Source organism: Canis aureus, chromosome 9, assembly GCF_053574225.1.
Source record: "Canis aureus isolate CA01 chromosome 9, VMU_Caureus_v.1.0, whole genome shotgun sequence".
Lineage (NCBI taxonomy): Eukaryota > Metazoa > Chordata > Mammalia > Carnivora > Canidae > Canis > Canis aureus.
In genome coordinates this window covers 39,229,920-39,252,421 of record NC_135619.1, presented here as the reverse complement: position 1 = coordinate 39,252,421, position 22,502 = coordinate 39,229,920, and the positions used below count along the sequence as shown (strand labels likewise).

The 22,502-nt window shown below is 34.4% G+C and overlaps 1 protein-coding gene and 1 pseudogene across 6 annotated transcripts in view; one reads left to right on the top strand and one right to left on the bottom strand.

The window, feature by feature from the left end:
* Window positions 1–22,502, bottom strand: part of MNAT1 (MNAT1 component of CDK activating kinase) — a 188,283-nt gene that overhangs the window by 65,571 nt on the left and 100,210 nt on the right. For 4 of the 6 annotated variants that reach the window (XM_077909535.1, XM_077909536.1, XM_077909537.1 and 1 more), the window contains one exon: window positions 730–851. The exons of the other annotated variants lie outside the window; for them this stretch is intronic. In XM_077909535.1, the coding sequence (XP_077765661.1) occupies window positions 730–851 (122 nt within the window). The remainder of the gene's footprint in view (window positions 1–729; window positions 852–22,502) is intronic. 6 annotated transcript variants of the gene reach the window in all.
* On the top strand, window positions 5,292–6,506 carry LOC144320114 (ubiquitin domain-containing protein UBFD1 pseudogene; annotated as a pseudogene).

Here is a 22,502-nt window from a genome sequence, read left to right as displayed (position 1 = left end):
AAAAAAAAAAGTACAGAGAAACTTGGAAAGCTCAGAGAAACTGTATTTTTATATATAATGACAGTTCCTTGTAGAAAACATATAATAAATCTTGTTTTTAATACAATCTGGCAATCTCTGCTTATTTAGAATATTTAAACCTGTGCTATCTAATATGGGAGCCACTCGCCAGACATGGTTATTTAAACTAAACTGAATAAAATTTAAAATTCAGTTCTTCATTTGTACTAGACACATTCAAGTGCTCAGTAGAAGCATGAAACAGAGGGATACTAAACTGGACAGTATAGATATACTACATTATACTTTTTGACTAAATATATTTTGTGGCTCATTTCTCATAAATATAGTTATATTATAAACAGCAGAAAACCAGTACACCTACTCTTTTTCATGGCAAGGTCACAACTCTCATATTTTTACTGGCAGTAATTAAGCTCCTATTTCTAAAAAATTACACAGTGAGCTGAGAATGAATAGCTACTTCAGTATGGCTACCAACAACATCATTAAAAGAAGAACTAATATAATTCAATCTTAATCTCAAAAGCCCTAACAAAACCATACAAAAAAAAAATGTGTACACTTAGTACTAAGCATTCATTTTTCACAAAAGAATAAAGTTCTAAAATTAAAAATCTAAAACTTTTCTAAAGAGTAAATTCAAAATAGTACAAAAAGAAAAGCCCTAAGCATCAGCTCCTCAATCAGAAGTTCTTGAACACTTACCCAAGTCTTCCTAGCATCTCAAGATCAGGAACTTGTGGTCCACATGTCTCTATGTGCAGTGGTTGGTATTCATATAGAGCTTCTTCAAGCTTTTGAATAGGTGCTAATGAAATATGCTGACCCTGTTAGAAAAATTAAGGAAAGCAATACCTTTCATTTTCATTTTACTACTTATTTGTAGACTAAATTCCTCACTCTAAAAGTTATTATCCAGGGGCACTTGGGTGATGGAGTCAGTTAGGCATTGGACTCTTGGTTTCTGCTCAGGTTGTGATCTCAGTCATGGGACTGAGCCCTGAGTCAGGCTCTGAACTCAGTGTGGAGTCTGCTTAGGACTCTCTCCCTTCCCCTCTACCTGTACCCATTCTAAAATACATAAATAAATAAATCCTTTTTAAAAAATAAAAATGTTATCCATTGGGGAGGTCTGGCTGGCTCAGCTGATAGAGCATACGACTATTGATCTCAGAGTCATGAGTTTGAGTCCCACACTGGGTATAGATACTATATAAATAAACTTCTTAAATAACCTTAAAAATAAAATAAAATTTAAAAATATTACCCCCAAAAAAATAAATAAAATAAAATAAATAAAAATATTACCCATTAACTCTATTTCATAGGTATAATTCATTATATTACTGAAACCTACTTTTTATAATTTACACTAATTGACACATGATTTAAAAGAACGTCAAGTCCATCATTAAATTCAAATTTAGCCTTAAAGAGTATAGCTATTCAATACCAATGCAGAATTCAACAAACATATAAGCTTAGTCCATCTTCACATTTTCCTATTTATTATACAGCTTTGACAGTTTTGGTAAAATCAGTATTTTATTGAAAACCCTAACTAGGGAAAAACACTAATGAAATTATTCTCCACAAAATTTTGCCACATATGTCTGTCTACTCTCTTAAGTCTTCACAGTGAATCAACCTTACTTACCAAATGTGTGCGTATCATGTCTACTTACATATACACATGAGGAATTTTGTGCTAAAAACTAAGTTGAATGAAACACTCACAATTTCTCTGAAAAGAAATAACTACTGAACAACTATAATAAAAGGACTGTATTTGATTACAAGCATACAATTCAGCCATCATTACACTGAGATTTATCACACATCTGAGCATAGATTCTAATTTTTAAAAATCCCTGTTTTTTATAGTCCATATTTTCAGATTCTAACTCTAGTTCTATTTTTCTTTGTAGAGTTCTCATCAATTTATTTCCTAACTTTTTAATAAAAATTAGTTCTTAATTAACTCCATCATTTTCTAGTTTATAGTTTATTTCTGCTGTTACTCTCTTAGTTTCCTTTACTTTTCCCCTAAATTACTAAGTTGAATACAGAGTACATTTATCTATTTTATTTAAAAAACAAACAAACAAATAAATAAATAAATAAATAAATAAATAAATACCATGACCTAAAAGTGATAAAGTGCAACTGAGTAAATGAGGAACAACCACTGACAATGTTTGCATCTGACTTGTGGTTTTTCTCTTTACTAAATTTATTCCCATGTAGCATCATCCTAGCTAGTTTACTGTCATGTATTAATAACTTCTCTAACAATGTGACCTCAAAAGTACTTCATCAAACATTGCCAAAGGACTAGAACAGACAATTCTCCAAAGATATACAAACTGCCATTAAGCACATGAAAAGACACTTAACGTCACCAGTCATTAAGGAAATGCAAATCAAAACCACAATTATATACCATTTAACAGCCATGACTATTTAGGATGGCTATTATCCAAAAGAAATAAATAAAACCACAGAAAATAGCAAGTTTTGGCAAGGATGTAAAAAAAAACTGCAACTCTTGTGTGTTGCTGGTGGGAATGTAAAATCGCACAGCCACTATAAAAACAGGGTGGTGATTCCTCAAAATATTAAATACAGAATTACCACATTAGCTAATAACTCTATTCCTGCATATATACACAAAAGTAGTTAAAGTAGGAAATCAAACAAATTTTTGTACACTCATATTCACTGCATCATTATTCACAGTAGCCAAAAAGTAGAAGCAACCCACGTGTTCATAGATGTATAAATGAATAAACCAAATGTGGCATATACACACAATGGAATATTATTTGGCCTTAAAAAGGAAGAAATTTTGACCCATGTTAAAACATGGATAAATTCTAAAAATATGCTATGTGAAATAAACCAGTTACAAAAGGACAAAATTGTATGATTCCAACTACCTAAGATTCATAGAGTAGTCAAACTCACAGATAAAGTACGTACAATGGTGGTTGCCAGAAGCTAGGGTGAGACAGGAAGGAGATGGGCTGTTAGTATTTAACAGGTACAGAGTTGTAGTTAGAGAAGACTGAAAAAGTCTAGAGATGGATGGACTACAATGTGAATATACTTGATACCAAGAACCATAAACTTGGGGAGCCCGGGTGGCAGAGCTGGTTAAGGATCCAACTCTTGGTTTTGGCTCAGGTCATGATCTCATTGTCCTGAGATCCAGCCCCATGTCAGGCTCCGTGTTCAGCATGGAGTCTGCTTGAGATTCTTCCTCCTTCTCCCCCTCCTGCTCATTCTCACTTTCTCAAATAAATAAATATTTTTAAAAAAACACTACATCCCTTAAAAAGGGTTAAAATGGTAAAGTTTATGTTATGCATATTACCACACTCAACAAAACTAAAAGACAACCTACAGAATGGGAGAAGATATTTGCAAATGACGTATCAGATAAAGGGCTAGTTTCCAAGATCTATAAAGAACTTCTTAAACTCAGCAAAGAAACAAACAATCCAATCATGAAATGGGCAAAAGACATGAACAGAAATCTCACAGAGGAAGACATAGACATGGCCAACAAGCACATGAGAAAATGCTCTGCATCACTTGCCATCAGGGAAATACAAATCAAAACCACAATGAGATACCACCTCACACCAGTGAGAATGGGGAAAATTAACAAGGCAGGAAACCACAAATGTTGGAGAGGATGCGGAGAAAAGGGAACCCTCTTACCCTGTTGGTGGGAATGTGAACTGGTGCAGCCACTGGAAAACTGTGTGGAGGGTCCTCAAAGAGTTAAAAATAGATCTGCCCTACGACCCAGCAATTGCCCTGCTGGGGATTTACCCCAAAGATACAGATGCAATGAAACGCCGGGACACCGCACCCCGATGTTTATATAGCAGCAATGTCCACAATAGCCAAACTGTGGAAGGAGCCTCGGTGTCCATCGAAAGATGAATGGATAAAGAAAATGTGGTTTATGTATACAATGGAATATTACTCAGGCATTAGAAACGACAAATACCCACCATTTGCTTCGACGTGGATGGAACTGGAGGGTATTATGCTGAGTGAAATAAGTCAATTGGAGAAGGACAAACATTATATGGTCTTATTCATTTGGGGAATATAAATAATAATGAAAGGGAATAAAGGGGAAAGGAGAAAAAATAAGTGGGAAATATCAGAAAGGGAGACAGAACATGGAAGACTCCTAATTCTGGGAAACGAACTAAGGGTGGTGGAAGGGGAGAGGCGGGGGGGGTGAGGGTGACTGGGTGGCAGGCACTAAGGTGGGCACTTGACGGGATGAGCACTGGGTGTTATTCTGTATGTTGACAAATTGAACACCAATAAAAAATAAATTTATTATTAAAAAATAAAATAAATAAAAATGGGTTTTAGATATTCTGATTTATTCATTTACCTTGTTAGAGTAATACACCAGAAAAAAAAAAGAAGTGAAATACCTAGAAAACTTTAACATAATTTTAACTCCTAACTTCCGTATGTTTCATAGCTTTTCTAAATAAATATGAAACTGTCAAACTAAATCTTTTACTATCTCACAGAAATCCAATCTCTGAACAATGATTCTGACTACAGTTACATGGGTTAAGAAGACTCACTAAGTGGGACATCTTGAGTGACATTTTGACATTCCTGTTTCAAAGTATCTTCTTCATAAGCTGCCAAGTGCTAAATTCTCCTGCCATATGATACATAAAGTCCAGTATTAGTGTTACATTATTAGGTGAGGGGGGGGAAAAGGAGAAGTGAAAAAAGAAAAACTAAGAATTAAAGAAGAAAATCTATTATATAGTCCTAGTAACATAGTAATACAGATTACTTTATTATTCTGTTTTCATTTTATAAATCATGCAAGGCCAATAAAAGATGATATGGAATGGATATTTTCAAGAGCTGGAATACTTTCCAAGGAAAATAATATTCAAAAAGGACAGGCTCTCTTAAGTCATACTAAAAGTGATCGTTCACTAAATACCAACAAAAAAGCCCAACTTACTAAAGTAATGAAATCATATCATCCAAAATCTTTTCTGCAAATTTGTAGGCACATAAAAGATCATCTAGTATAATAACAGTTAACATTATTTACTCGGTGCCAGGCACTGGTCTAATAGCTTTTTATGCATTATTTCATTGGTATTCACAATAGTTTTATAAGATAAATACTATTATTCCTACTTCACAGATAAGGAACAGGGGTTTAGATAGGTGATTTAGGCCTCTGCGGGAGCGGTGGGTGTTGTACACAATCATCATGGCAGCGGCCAGAGCTCTGGATGGCATGGAGGAACCTGGCATGGACACGGAGGCTGAGGCGGTGGCGACCAAGGCCCCCGCGTGTCCCCTTAACTGCGTGGAGGCCAAAGAGGGCGGCGAGGGCGGCGGGCCGAGGACTCCTGCGCAGCGCCAGGCAACCTGCAGCCAGCCCCGGCCCAGCCCCCTGGGGACCCTGCAGCCCAGGCCTCAGTCAGCAACAGCAAAGACGCCGGCGGCGGCGCAGGCAGGAAGCTAGTGGACCTGAAGATCATCTGGAACAAGACTAAACACGATGTGAAGCTCCCCTTGGATAGCACAGGTTCCGAGCTGAAACAGAAGATTCACTCGATTACAGGTCTCCTTCCTGCCATGCAGAAAGTCATGTATAAGGGACTCGTCCCTGAGGATAAGACGTTGAGAGAAATAAAAGTGACCAGCGGAGCAGAGATCATGGTGGTTGGCTCCACGATAAATGATGTTTTGGCTGTAAACACACCCAAAGATGCTGCCCAGCAGGATGCAAAGGCCGAAGAGAACAAGAAGGAGCCACTCTGCAGGCAGAAACAACACAGGAAAGTGTTGGATAAAGGAAAACCCGAAGATGTGATGCCATCTGCTAAGGGTGCCCAGGAGCGCCTGCAGACGGTACCCTTATCTGGCATGTACAAGAAGTCTGAAGGCAAAGTGAGGCTCACCTTCAAGCTAGAACAAGACCAGCTGTGGATCAGCACTAAACAGCAGACTGCGAAATTGCCGGTGGGCTCCATTAAAAATGTGCTCAGTGAACCTATCCAAGGACACGAAGACTACCACATGATGGCGTTTCAGTTGGGCCCCACGGAAGCCTCTTACTACTGGGTGTACTGGGTCCCAACTCAATATGTGGATACAATCAAAGACACCGTACTGGGGAAGTGGCAGTATTTTTGAAAGCACTTTCACCTCTGGCCCAGGAGACTGACCCAAAGTGAAGGACATTGCTGGGAGAGGGCCGCAGCATCCCTGGATTTCAGAGCTCTGGGACTTTGTTCAGAACAAAAAAACCCAAAAAAACTATATCCACTCTAAGGCGATGTGGTGACTGAAGCCAGAGGTAATGTATTTTCACCATTAGCTTAATTTTAGCTTAAAATCGCCAGTTCCCTTTTCTGGCAGTCAGCTTCATACCATTTTTAAAGTCAACACTGTAGAAATCAATAAATCTGAGTTCCAAACATACATATATAATTAATAAAATAAAAAAATAAAATAGGTGATTTAGCTAGGTCACTCTGTATTAATGGTAGATTGAGGATTAGACATGGCTTTAGAATCTAATAATTTTGTTACATTCTAAAGCCAGTGTTCTTTTCCTCTAACTCCCTTATTTTATAGATAAATAAGTATTTAAAATACAAATTTTCGTAAAATCACATAGTAAGAGTCAAATCTCCTAATTCCTGTCTAGTATGGGTTCTACCTACCTTTTAATATCTTATTTTTAAATAATATAAAGATGGTTGCTCAATTTAAAAGTGTGATCTTAAATTCCGGATAGTTTAAGATAAATTTTTATACAAATTTCTAATAGCTATGGTTGAAACAATGCAGGCTCAGAAACTATTTTTTTAATTATAGCATGTGAAGAACAGTAAACAACACTGTGGTAATTCTGTTTACCATGAGAATGGTAAATTTCATAGGGCAGCCCGGGTGGCTCAGCAGTTTAGTGCCACCTTCAACCCAGGGCCTGATCGTGGAGACTGGGGATCGAGTCCCACATTGGGCTACCTGCATGGAGCCTGCCTCTCCCTCTGCCTGTGTCTCTGCCTCTCTCTCTCTCTCTCTCCTATGAATAAATAAAATCTTTTAAAAAAATGATGCCAAAACTTCACCTTGTAATGTTCAATTTAACTGTCCCCAAAAACACTTGGTGTGAGATAGATGCCCAATTTTTCAAATCTAAAGCCAGGGAAGAACTTACAGGACAAATCATTGACATAATTAAAATTAAAATTAAAATCACCAACAGATAAAAAGTCTTAGCAAGTCCTATGAGGAAAATGTTGGAGTACATGAAAAGATACTCAACATTAATCTTTAAGAAAAATGCAAATTAGGGGTGCCTGGGTAGCTCAGTGGTTGAGCCTCTGGCTCAGGTTGTGATCCTGGGGTCCTGGGATCGAGTCCCGCATCCGGCTCCCCGTAGGGAGCCTGCTTCTCCCCCTGCCTATGTCTCTGCCTCTCTCTGTGTGTCTCTCACGAATAAATAAATAAAATCTTTTTTAAAAATCCAAATTACAATGACAATGAAGTACTACTTCACACCCACTAGTTTGGACATAATCAAAAGAACAGACCATAAAAAATTTTATTGAGGATGTACAGAAACTAGAACCTTTATACATTCTGATGAGAGTGTACAATGGTGCCTCTTTAGAAATTAGCAGTTTTTCTTAAGTGTACAAATAATATATTATGACTTAGTACTTCACTCCTTCCTTTCCAAGAGAAAGGAAAACCTATGACCACACAAAGTCTTGTATGAGATATTCCTAGCAGCATTATTCATAGTAGCCAAATATTGGAAACAATCTACATGTCCATCAACTGGTGAATGAATTCGAAAATGCGGTATATGCAATACAATATGAATATTAACTCATAATTTAATATTAATAAAATATGCTGAATACTAATCATCAACAAAAAGGAATAAAATATTGATACATGCTGCAACATAGATGAATTTCAAAAACATTATGCTGAGTGTAAGAAACCAAAGGACTATATATTGTAGGATTCCATTTACATGAAATATCCAGAAAAGGTAAAAGTACAGAGACCAGTAAAAATCTACCGAAAGCAGATTAATGCTTGTGAGGAGCTAGAAGTGTGAATTCAGAATAACTGCAAAGAAGTACAAGAATCCACTGAATTGTACATTTATAATGAGTAATTTTTTACAATAAGTAAATTATACTTCCATAAAGCTGTTTACAAAATATAAACTTTAAGATGGTGATTCAAATCAACATTGTCGACAATGAAATATCCAAGAACAAATTCTCAGTAAAGGCAGAAAATATAAAACAAACCTAAGAGAAATTCTGCCATCTTTATCATCAAAGTGATAGACAAGTCATGAGAATAAATAAGATCTGAAGGAGGCAAATGTCTTGAAAAACACCCACATTAGGTAATTGAGTACATTTTGCTAATTCTAAGAATATAACACAAAACTAAGGCCTTTTCAACTTTTGTTGTTGTTGTCATATAAATAATAAATAAATGAAACATTGAGGATAAAAATGTAGTAAGAGCCACAGCAAATCACACAACCCAATACCCATGCAAGTAATGTAATGTTTTTACTCCCCTAAAATGTAACAAAATGGAGCCCCTGTTTCTCTTCTAAGATATACCTGAGAGCTCTACATTATATTTCAATCATTTGCCAGCCAAAAATATATGCACACAGGGAAAGATTTTCTAAAATTCAGCTCATTTCCATATAGAAAACATAGAAATATTTGAGGAATAATGCTGACCAAGGAAATTATACATAGCTATAATTTTAAGTATAATTTGAAATATATTCTTTAGCTTTTCTTACTTAGCAAATTTCAAGACTACTATAAAAATAGTTTACTATTTAAAACTGTTAAAAAATAAATAAAACTTAACTGTTAGAGCATCTATACATTACAAATATTACTCATTATTCTTTCTCCTCATATAAAGGAGAAACACAGACTATCTTTTGTGATAACTTAATATCAGGATTTAATTCCAAATAAAAAATTATATGATCTAGATTTCTGGAATCCATTCAGTAAGAAGTGAAATTAACTCTGAAAGCAACTTTAAAAAACTTCTGGTCATCATGTTAAAAGAACACGTACACACTTTTAGAATGCAGCAACCATTTAGAATAACTTTACTAAAGAAAACTATTTTCTAATAAAAGTAACAGCAACAGAAGTAGTTCATTAGTAATCATTAGTATATAGGTTGTTGAAATGAGCAATAATAAAAATACTAAAATGGAAGGATTGAACTTGTCATGATTAGCACCAGGTAATGCATAGAGTTGTTGATCACTATATACTGTACACCCAAAAGTAATATAACACTGAATATTACCTAATTGAAATTAAAACAGAAACTTTAAAAAATACTAAAATGAAAATATCTTTTCACATAAATCAGTATATAATTTATTAAGTACCATAAAAAGAAGCATAAAGTATTAGCAATTTAGGGACTTATCAAAGTTCAATGATTCTGAAAATCCTTTAACACAAATTTTAAGGATTCTCTTAATTTTTCTGTCTTGCTTATATGACTTGTCAGGCTAGTCTCGTTTTTAGCATATTTGCTAATAAGTCCTGTAAGCTTGTTTAACTGTATGTAATTATCTGTTTAACATCTTTCTCACCCATTAGACTAGAATACCCAATGTTCACTGCCATTTCTACAGCACAGTACCTGGCAACAAAGAGCTACCTGATGTTTTATTGAATGAATGAATACTACAAAAGGGCATGTGAATGGTCATATGGTATAGCAATATGAACCCTAGGAAAACTCTAAGAGTCAGTTTTCCATATTCTGTGAATTTAAGAACACTCTTACTAAGCATAAACAATTGAAATTTTGTTAATCACAGGTATTGTAAGGGTACATAAGGAATACAACTCTACCTTCTCCACAGTTTAATATTGTTCTCTTTCACTTATTCATTACAGAAAATTTGTGGATGCTTTTTATCCCTAGGCTGGAAATGTGTCTTCTAGCCTCTTAAGAACCCATTTTAACAAAATTTCAGATGATACTGCGGTATTCTGTGGCTATCATCACCTATTCACGCAACAAATAATGAATACTAACTGTATGTCCAAAACTAAAAACTCCAACAGTTGAACAAAACAGATAGAAGCCCTGCACTCAGGGAGCTTACTTTCTACTAACTTTTCAGTGGGATTGTGCCTTCTACTATTAAGTCTTTGAATCATCTAAATGCAAAACAAAAAACAAAGAAAAAAGAAAACAATGATAGTGGTAGTTGTTTTCATAAACTGAGTCCTCTAAAATCTTAAATTTATCAAATTCTATAGAGTGTGTCTTGGTACTAAAGGGAATTAAAAACCAGAATATTTCAGTGTTCTCGGAGCATTAAACCACTACAATCCTGGTTATTATTTCCAGAGAAAATACCTATAGGAGACCCTTTAGAAAATCAATTGTTTTTTCTGAAATACTGTTTCTATGTTGGTTAGTGTCCTAATATTTTCCACTTTTGCATATATACGTATGCACCTGTATATAGACGTAGATATATATTTTCAATTATGTGGAGCATGTGTGTGTCTCTCGCAATTTTGTAACAGCATTAAGAATAGTTAAAGAACATACCTGGCACTGTCTTCAACTTGCTCATTCTAATTAATACTTTTTTGGTAATTCAGTTGTTTTTCATGTTTTTAAGTAGCAAGCAGAACAATTTTTATACTATGCTATTCTGATCACTCAAAGATGGTATCAGCTTGTCATCACTACAACAGCTGCATAGTAATAACTTCCTGCTAGCACATAATTTTATGGTAAGTACATTTCATTTTCCTCCATAGAAATGGCTTTCTCTAACTTCTTTCAAAATTTACAGTAAACAGCATTAAGGTCTACAAGGGATGAGACCATGCATGGTAAGAGGTAACTAACTATATTTTTATGTTGGCACTGCCTCTAAACTAAAATGAACTGAGGGAGGGTTAGCTCAAGTTGGTGAAGGGTGTGATTCTTGGTCTTGGGTGTTGTAAGTTCAAGCCCCACATTGGGTGTAGCGATTACTAAAAAATAAACTACTATTTTTAAAAAATAAAATGAACTGAGGTGATACAACTCTCAGCTTCATTTTCATAATCTAAAACGGGGATGTGGAGAGTGAATTGGGGTTTGGACCAGATTTTTTCCAGGTCTAACCTGCTATGATTTCATGACCACTAAATGGAAAGAAGCCATTACCTCATAATGTATCATGAAAATAAAAAAGAATTTTCCCCAAATTTAATGTAGAATATTTTGATTCTAATTATACCAGAAAAATAGCCAGTGGAAAAAAAACAAGTATGAATCCCCAGATTCTCAAGTCTCAACTAGAATCATGAGACTACATTCCCTTTCTGAATGCATGTTTTGCAATGAACAGAACTTTTCCTAAAAACTATTAACGATTTACTCTTTAAAGCATTCTAATGCTGAATTATTACCACAAATCAGATTTTATGAGGATTCCTTATCTTTTAAAATATGGTATCAAAATAAATAAAATAAAATAAGGTGCTTAATAGTTTATATTACCAATTTTTCTCCAAAATTTTCCTTCTCAAAAAAAGCAAGTTCAAGAATATGAAAGAAGTTTTATCCTGAATAGCACCATATTTTTCTAGTTCTTTAGTGATGATCAGTTCCATCCAAATATGTAAGATATGCTTTAAAACATTAAAGAAGAATTTCTGTATCTAGCTGGGCTTAAGCTTCTTGTTCATCACTAGAAAGCAAATGGTTCTAAAAGAGTTATACCCTCCCTTAGCAAAGCCAAGTCTCCAAAACAATTTCTGTCACACTGGCTCCAGAAACCTCATCACAATCTGTTCACTAAAGTGGAATTACTTTAAGGCTTTGTTAACTACAGTCATTTGCAATCCCCTTGTTACAACATACAGCAGTTAGTGTTCAAATTACCACACAGAAAAGCATCCTTTAACAATATATCAATTCTTTTGTAGAATTATTGTTACACAAATATATTTGTATATATATATTGTTAACATATATTTATTTCTTACTGTTAAACAAATATAAACTATTCCTTGAGGAAAAAACTTTAAAAATAAAATTTAACATATTCAGAAATTTAGAATGGAGGAAAATTAGGAAATAATTATCTATTAAAAAGATCATTATCATTAAGGCATCTCAATTATAATTATAACCAAGCTCTGCATATTTTTAAAAAAAGCATTTCTATAAATTCCTTTGTGTTAGTGTAGAAATACTATGGTTCATATAGAAACTAAATTCAAGGGGCACCTGGGTGGCTCAGAGGTTGAGTGACTGCTTTTGGCTCAGGGTGTGATACCAGAGTCCCGAGATCGAGTCCCACAGCGGGCTCCTGTATGGAGCCTACTTCTCCCTTTGCCTGTTGTCTCTGCCTCTTTCTGTGTCTTTCATGAATAAATAAATAAAATCTTTTTTTTTTTAAAGAAACTAAATTCAATAATATATTTGTAGGCATATACCATTAGTTTTCAGAAAGCCAAAGGTCTCAAACTAAAGAGATGAACATGAAATACAAAAGGAATATATTTTCTCCCTATGCTTTCACCTGTTTTGACTATAGTTGCATTCATACAAATTTATCTCCTGAAACATGCAAATAAGCTAGTCATTTCTGCCTCAGACAATTCTACACTAAAACATCCAAGTGGTCCAAATGGTATCTAGAAGGGTCCTAAGTGATGTAACTGACTTAAATTCAACAAAGCTATAACAGTAAAGTCATAACTTATACAAGGATTAGGTTCAAAGGTCAGAGTAAAGCAAAACTGGTCAAAATAACCTCTCAAAAAATCCCTTCTTTAAATAAAATTCATAAACTATATATTCCCCTATGCATATTTTAATTGCTTTACGTAAATAAACTAGTTTTTCCTCAAGCATTGGAATGGGTTACTGTGGGTTCTGTGGAAAAGCAGATAAAGTAGTTGGCTGGTTTGGCAACTACGCTGTTTCAAAAACATATTTTTACTGAAAGAATAGAAGAATTATTTGCTATTTTTCTCCCCAGTTTTGTGTTATTTTCAACTTTAGTTGAATTCAAATAAGTTAAATATACATATAATATGACTTGGCTACACATGACAGGTATTTAAATATTCATTCAGTTGAATATTTGTCTTGGAAAAAAATGACATCTGAGATGAAGGCTGAATGGGGCTGAAATGGAAGGGAAGAAAGAGCATCTCAACTCCAAGAGCAGCTTCAGTACAATAGTGATAGTAGGAACCAGAATGTAGATGATTGAAGAAAGAATGAGAATTGAGGAAGTAGAATATTCAGCAAACATGATTATTTTCATCAAATTTTAAGATAAAATGAAAAGAGAGAGATATGACGGTAGCTTAAAGAAGAAGTAGGGTCCAAGGAAGAGATTTTATTTTATTTTTGTGGTTCTAGGTTTTATTTTTCCTGAAGCACTGATAAATGAGGCAGTGTTGAAAAGTATTATTTTTACATTCTTTCTCTGATGCTTGTCTTGCTACTGAACTACTGTTTGTTGCCAAGAGGACAGAGCGTCCAGCAAATCATATCTGTTTCTATAAAAAGATCAGAAAAGAAAAACATCAAGGAGACTATTTGGTGAGACAAAACCTGCCTCCTTAAAAGAGTCTGCAATAATATTAAGAAAAGCAACATTTGCCAGAAATTTTTAAAACTTTTCAGATACATAGCATTTTATTTAGTTAAATTACTTTTAGTAATTACCAAAAGAGTTTCCAGAAAGAATTCTTATCTTGGCACTTTAGGTGACTTTCAGTTACCCAATAATAATGACAACATTATTACAACAAGTCTACATTTTGGAATGTAATAAAATAAAAAACTGATTTATAGAAAGTTCTCTACAAATATTACTATTATATTAGCAAAACAAAAAATATCGCATGGTAAGCTTATTAGTCTTCTAAAGCAAAAATATTTTTTAGTGAAAAGGTAGCAGAAAGCTTCTTTATACCATAATAAGAGACCGAATAATTCAAGAGATCATATGTTATTTTATTTATCTGTGCCTAGTACAGTGTTAGGATATACTAGGAATGCTTGCTTCATGAATGAACAAATGTTTTATAATGATCCACAGTATCCAATTCACTCCAATCCCCTACTCCAAAGTTATCCTCCCCAAAAACTATATCATAAATCTGGTTCTATTTGAGATCATTTAACTAAAGAATGAGTAGTAGTTACTGTGTCATTCCCGTTGTAGAAAATAAGTAAAATCCTAAACCTAAGCCAAGCTACAACTGACTTTATCTTTTTTTTTTTTTTTAGATTATACTTATTTATTCATGAGAGACACAGAGAGAGAGCGAGAGAGGCAGAGGCATAGGCAGAGGGAGAAGCAGGTCCCCTGCAAGGAGCCCAATGTGGAACTCGATCCCAGATCCCGGAATCATGCGCCAGGCCAAAGACAGATGCCCAACCGTTGAGCCACCCAGGCATCCCTGACTTTATCCTTCATCTGTACTAAAAGCAAACAACAAATGGTATGAATACGCTAAACTGCTTCTTTCAAACACACATAGTTATGTGTTACGTCAAACACTACTACCATCATCAGCACCGCCAACCCCCTCACAAAAACCACCGTGCAACTAGATCTACATTCTTTTTTCCCTAAGATTTTATTTTTTTAAGCAATTGTCACACCCAACGTGGGGCTTGAACCCACAATCCTGAGATCAAGAGTTGTACACTCCAAGAACTGAGCCATCCAGGCGCCCCTAGCTCTATATTCTTAAATGCAAAATAGAATAGAACATTTAGGATTCTCTCATTCCCTGTTCACTTGCAGTTTTGCCTAAGTTGTCTTTTACTAAAGTCATACAGGTATAGAACGTGATTATTAACAGTGGGGTTCCACGGAAAGGACACAGAAACATTTATTAAACATCTACTGTATGCTATACACTGTACTAGGTACTACACACACATTTGAAATAAATATTATTTTGCCTATTTTACAGGAGAAGAAACTGATGTTTCCCAAGTCCGAGTAACCTACCCAGATTTTAAAGCCTATACCGCCAGAATCCACCAAGCACTCTTCTATTACAGGACTGCAGTATGAAAATTCAGTTATTTATCCAAACATTTAGTGGATGTTAGAGACACTATGAAGGTATGACAGAAAGGATACACCACCAGAACTGACTCTATTGTCAAGTATTTAGCAACATATCTTTATATTTATGAAACATAAATTAGAAAGTACTCATTTGTTTTAAAAATATTAGTTTAAAAAAAAAGTTTATACGTAGAGGTTTTCCTTAAGGTTTCATTTATTCATTTACTTGATAAAGCGAAAGAGCACAAGCAAGGGGAGCAGCAGGCAGAGGGAGAAGAAGCTGGCTCCCCTCTGAACAGGGAGCCCCACATGGAGCCTAATCCCAGGCCTCTGGGCTCATGACCTGAGCCAAAGGCAGATGCTTAATGGACTGAGCCACCTAGGTGCCTTATAGGTAGTTTTTAAATGAAAGTTACCCTAGTTCACATATAACTTTACATTTAGAAAATATTTACATTCAACTTTGCCATAATACATTCAGAACAATGAAAATTTCACCTGTACTGAGATATGTGCTACATCCTTTTTATTTTTTCTTCAACCTTTTTAAATACTCTCTTAGGGGATCCCTGGGTGGCTCAGCCATTTAGCGCCTGCCTTTGGCCCAGGGCTTGATCCTGGAGTCTCAGGATCCATTCCCGCATCAGGCTCCCTGCCTTGAGCCTGCTTCTCCTCCGTCTGCCTGTGCCTCTGCCTCTCTCTCTATGTCTCTCATGAATGAATAAAATCTTAAAAAATAAATAAATACTCTCTTAGAAGTTCAGTCTTTTCATAACAAGTAAAAATACTGCCTTCCTCAAATGATAATACAAATAGGTACCTTGTCTATAAATCCATATAAACTGAATATACTTTGAAATATGAACCAGAAACATTATTTCAACTAGAAATACTTCCTAACAAAATAAATAAACTACCTTCCTAGAAAATTGACTATAATAACTTATCCTTTAAATCACATTTTACTATGCTTTAACAGATCCTTTTTCATAATTTATAGATATATTTATGATATGAATTATAAAAGCAATGCAAAGAAATCACAATATTGATAAATTTTTCGTCTGGAACATTATGTGTTCACCAAGCATAGATAGTGGTTTCACAAATACAAGAGTACACAGACTATCAAATAATTTTAGTTTTTTTAATTAGAAAAATTAACTATTTTATAACCTTCATAAATAAATACATAAATACCTACATAAATAAATAAAAATAGAGAGGTACATTTAGTAAAACGGTACCCCAGAGGACAAAGAAAGTAATTAGTATGGGAGACTTTAATGAATACAGCTTTGAAGCCCTTCTGGAAATTACAGGCTTGATGAAAGCACTTACATTCTACCAGTTGCTGAGACAGGTGCTACTGCCAATCAGCTGCAATTGCTGAAGCATATTCTAAAAGATTACTAATTAATCTCTATACTGAAAACAATGGCTGCCTGCCATTTTTATCACCATAAAAAAGAAAAAGAAACAAGTCACTCTATGACCAAATACAATTCTAGGTAAAACTTAATTCTAGGTAAGCTCTGCATCTACTTAATTACTTAGCTGTATCATTTTCTGTTGTTCATTATACTAAACTCAAACCTTGCACTGGCTGGAGTCATGGGTCTTATACTCTCTCTACCTGCTATTTCGGAGTTACTTCTACTTATCACAAATATATAAAAGTATTTGCGACATATAAATGGACAAAAAAAGGGAAAAGATCATATAAATAAAAGACAGCATTTTCTTTGTTGTTAATTTTAAGTCTTTCCATAATAAGCTCAGGAGAAATATGACCCCTGGAGACATTCTCCTTTAGGTCACATCTATGTTTTTATTAGAATTTATCCACACTCCTTTGAGCCTACCCCTGAACACACACACACTTCATTTTACCACAGTCATATCCTACCTTTATTATACAAACTCTGTTCAGAGCACTCCTCAGAATTTAACAAACATTAAAATAGTCAATGTTTCCAAGTCTGAGCAATTATTATGAAAGTGATTATGGGGGCACCTGGGTGGCTCAGTCACTTGAGCATCCAACCCTTGGTTTCAGCTAAGGTCATGATCTCAGGGGGGATCCCTGGGTGGCTCAGCGGTTTAGCGCCTGCCTTCAGCCCAGGGCATGATACTGAAGTCCAGGATAGAGTCCCACATCGGGCTCCCTGCATAGAGCTGTTCTCCCTCTGCCTGTGTTTCTGCCCCCCCTCCATAAATAAATAAATTAAATATTAAAAAAAAAAAAGGTCATGATCTCAGGGCCATGGAGCAAGAGCCCCCAGCAGTGGGCTCTGCCTTCAGTGGACAGTCTGCTTCTCTCCCACTCTCTCTATCCTTCCCCCTGCTCTGTCTCTGTCTCAAACAAATAAATTTTTTTAAAGCAATTATGAAGTTCTTTTAAAATATACTGGCCCAATTTGCCAAAGAAATTATTTTAAAACCAAGGAAAACATAAACATGAAGTGAAAAATGTGAGAGTTCCTTTTATGAATTTCTATCCTTTTAATGTTTTTAACATTGATTCTTGAATCTTAAATAACACTATCTGTTCTACTATGTTTTTAAAGTTGCTTTCATTCAACTGTACATGCCTGTGACCTCTACAATGACCTCTACAAAAGCAGTTGTGCACTTTACTGTGGTGCAAATCCTCACAGACAAGTTGAACCTGTTCTTTTTGGCACTGAGCCCTTGTGCTGAACACACAGCTGAGATTTATTATAAAAGGGGAACTAAGGGGCATTATTGCACAACATTTATCCTTCACATATAGCCAAGTATAATCTTTTACAACCTTTGAGAGCTCTTAAATAAACAGATCCTCTCTTAATTGCACAAAGACTTTCTTATTTGTCACCAATCATATGGCATATTGAGATTCATTTTACATTAGGAAAAAGCTAACAACACACAAAGCATATGTATTAAGATACGTTAAATTTAGTCTCTTAATATTTATTTAAAAATAATACTTCTAATACTCAGACCTAGGTAATTACCTGTCTTGCGGTCTTTAGCAAGGTTCGTGTAATTAAGTAATAAATATATCTTCAAGGATATATAACAGATTAAAACCAGTACAGTACTTTATATAGATCTTTTAAAAACATGTGAGCGAAAGCATTAATCTTTACTTTTATCCTGTTTTGTATTTTCTTTTTTCCGAAGTTCAATTTTAATTAGCTTTCCCACAGTGTTTTAAAAACATTTCCCATTCTAAATTCTGAACTCAGCTCAGATACACCAGACTGCTGCCAGGCTACTTCCTTAATTCAACAGTAGATCTGATACCCTGGGGGAAGGACTTTCATGAGTTCTAAGAAATATCTCTTATAACAGGAATTACCACACCATTTACATTAATTCTTTTTTTTCATTTACATTAATTCTTCAAGATTTGCTAATTGATCTATCATCAAGATTTGCCTTATTGAAAACAAAGAAACTAATATAACCCAAAATTATTCTATCCTGGAAGTCAGGTTCAAACTAGCTTATCAGCTAATTGCTCAAACTAAAGGAAATATGTTGATTCAGGTGAATATTCTCTTGTTCTAAATTCTTTTCATTTTTTCATTACTAGTAAGTACACAATTGGGGAAAAAAATGTCCTTCCAACTGTGGAGGGGGTGGGAGTACTGTTTAATGGGCAAAAAGTTTCAGTTTTATAGGAGGAAGAGTTATGGAGATTGATGGTGGTGACTGTTGCACAATACCACTGAACTGTACACTTAAAAACAGTTAAAATGGTAAATTTTATGTGTATTTTACTGGAATAAAAAATGTTTAATTTAAAAAATAAAATTATTTTTAAATTGACTATTGCTTTTTTTTTTTTACTGGTGAAAACAGTCTGATATATTTGTAGGAATTAGGGGTTCAACAGTGAAATAGACATGTTCAGAGATGGCACCAAATTTATTTAGTAAAGACAAAATAACTGAAGGGTTAAATAAGAAATTTCTTTCATTAACGTTTAACATTTTAAGCAACATATTCATGTTGCTTCACTTCTAAGAAAGGATATTTTAAACAGTTTATATCCTTAATACTTTCTCCCTCGGTTTAGGATATACAAGAAAGGTTTATGAATTTGAACATTTTTTATTTGTCATTGAAACAAAACAATTTTTTCTCAAAATATACGATTTCTCAGAAAAAATTATTTTAAATTTTAAGTGTTTTGCAGGCATTACATCTTAGATGTAAGTAGCATGCAAGAAAATTACTAACCAGTTTTATTCACTGTATTAATCTATACCATGAGGCAACATACGAAATCAATGAGAATAACTATAAAATATGAATCAAATATGTAAAAAATGTCTCAAGACCTGATTTTACACTATGTTCCAATACTATGTCAACACTAGTGGTATTTTTTAAATGCCTAAGCTCTCTAATTCATTTTGAAATACACATGTTTCATGATATCCAAAATATCCAAAACTACTCTTGATTAAGTCATAACTATAATTAAAAATAACATCCAAAGAACCAATAGTGGCAATGTCAAGTAGGTTAACCCAGGTTAACCTCTAAATAACTTAAAGCACCTATAAGAAGAATCCCAGTCTCCACAATTGTTGTGGTTCTTCACTACAACAGCTTCCCCATCTACATCTCATCTTTCCAGCAAGAATGCAAGCATACATCTTATCTGCCTATAATACCCTATTTTTTTAAATTTCCCTTATCATGTGTCCCTTTATAAAAAACAATGCTAAATACATGAACTTTGGAGTCTATACAGAGTCAAATCTCAGCTCTACCTTAAGCAACTTTTTTTTTAAGCAGGCCTCAATTTTACTTGTAAAATTATTTTACATGGATCAAGTAAAATGTATTTCAAGGACACAGCAGTGTCAAATGTCTACAAAAATGCTACCAATTATTATTACTACTACTACTACTGTATCATCATCCTCATGAAGATAAGAAATATTTCATACCATCTTCACAGACCATCTCTTAGTCACTATCACCAGATAAATCACCACAAGCAATCAACATTTGAATAGTAACCTATCAAAAGTCTACTTTAAATTAGAACTCAAAATATCTTTCTACAGAAACAAAATTGTGAATGATGGTACAATCCTAGGCCAACAATCTATAAGCCACATTAACTACCTCAAATTTAGTCCCTAGCCTTGGGAGCAATGCAGGAGAGAAAACAAGTTTACCTCATCTTTCCTGGGTGCAACCCTGGCCTTGGGCAAAAATTCTAAATTTCCAAAATTTTAGCTTCTTTCATTTTGCCTTTTGCTTTCCTATCTAGCACCCAGTGCCTTTCCCAGGCATTCTATGTGCCCACAACACTGTAATACTAAGTTCCTAATTGGAAACACTCCACTCAAACTTACTGACTTGGCTCCTAATGTGTTCCCCTGATCTTAAGTCACCAACCTGGATCTCACTGCAATCAAAACTTCCTGATTATCACTAAGGTGTTAGGAAGAAAGAAACTGCATGGCATGATTTTGCTTAGTGAACATCTGGTTTTTATTAGATTATTATTGCTATTTTAAAAAGAACATTTGTAAAACTTTTTTTTCCCCCAGAACAAAATACAAAACAGCAGTTGTCTTTTAAAGTCATGGACTTAAGAAATATTCACTAATCATTTTATATCTTGCTTAATGTTTTTGTATTTTTAGTTAGTGTCAACAAGTTATCTGGGTCAATTCTTTTCATCTTCATATTTTCCTATATAAAAAACAGACTCTCAGAAAGCATTAACATTTTCCACAAAGACTCAATTGGTGTACCATGATAAGAACTGGGAAGGTAGAAGCCCTCACTAAAATCTAAGTGTCAATAAATGAAATTCAGACCATCTCAGAAGTAGACAGGATGTTAAAGATCACTTCTAGTCTTAGCAGCCACTGGATTTTTTAACCCCTTCTTAAATATCCCTATCTATGGCTAAACACCTCATCCCAAGATAGTCTATAAATACACCTCTATCCCCAAACAAATGCATAAGCATGCACACCTAACTAAATAAAGGAGAGATGAAATGTAGAGGACACAGATAAAACTCCGTATGTCTGTTAATTCACACAAACCACAATATTTCTTATAAAAGTTGAATTAGAACTTCTCGTCATTTCTTTGTCTCATAAGACTTTCTAGGATACATAAATCTTACTGAAGAAAGATATGTTCTGACTGAGAAAAATGCACTGACATTTATCACCATAGTAATACAAAATATAAATTCGTATTTAGGAAGGTTCTTAACCTCCAGTTATTTTAGTAAAGAAAGCACACTTAAGAAGCTTCTTAACCTACAGTTAATTTTAAAGAAAGCACTAGATTGTTTCTTAACTAGAAGTTAAGACTTTAACTACTATGAATTCTTGATTTCTGCTTCCAGCAATTCCAAGTGATGGCCAGAGGAAAGTTTATATATATATATATATACACACACACACACACACACATTATATGTTATATATATATACACACATACATACATATATACATATATATACACACACACAACAAAATACAAAACAGTTGTCTGTGTGTGTGTGTATATATATATTCACCAGACAATATCTGCTCAATAGAAATTCTTATAAAATGTGAACCCAATAAAGAATGGAGTGACTTTTAGGGTTCCTATTATCTGTAAAATGAAATGATCTGTAAGTCAAGGACTTAAAGAGTCATTAATACTTTTTAATGAAGAATACCATTATTTCCTATTAGCCTGTTTATAACTTCAAACAGATGATTTTCTGATTCTCCTTTTGTCTTTAAACTGCTTAAAATTTTGGACAATTCTATATTCAGTTCTAAGATTTATCTTATATTTGGAATTAGTCACTTAATCACTCTCCTCCTTTTACTTTGTTTACCTCTTTAAAAAATATCATCTACTGTGTTATCTATGGAGGAATTAATATGTTACATCTGGAAAAGAGTTTGTGATTGATAATATCTAAGAAAATCACTCAAAAAATCTTATCTGAGGTATGCCTGGGTGGCTCCAGTCAGTTAAGCATCTGCCTTCGGCTCCCTTATTCCAGGATCCAGGGATCAAGTCCCATGTAGCTCCCTGGTTGGCAGAGTCTGCTTCTCTCTCTCCCTCTGCCTTTCCCCTCACTTGTGCTCTCTCATATTCTCTCCCTCTCAAATAAATGAAAAATAATCTTTAAAAAAAAAACAACAACACATTTCTGAGCTTATTTTCATTTCATTTTATTGACAAAACTGCCACACTGAGGGGTGCCTGGGTGGCTCAGTCAGTTAAGCATCTGCCTTTGGCTCAGGTCATAATCCCAGAGTC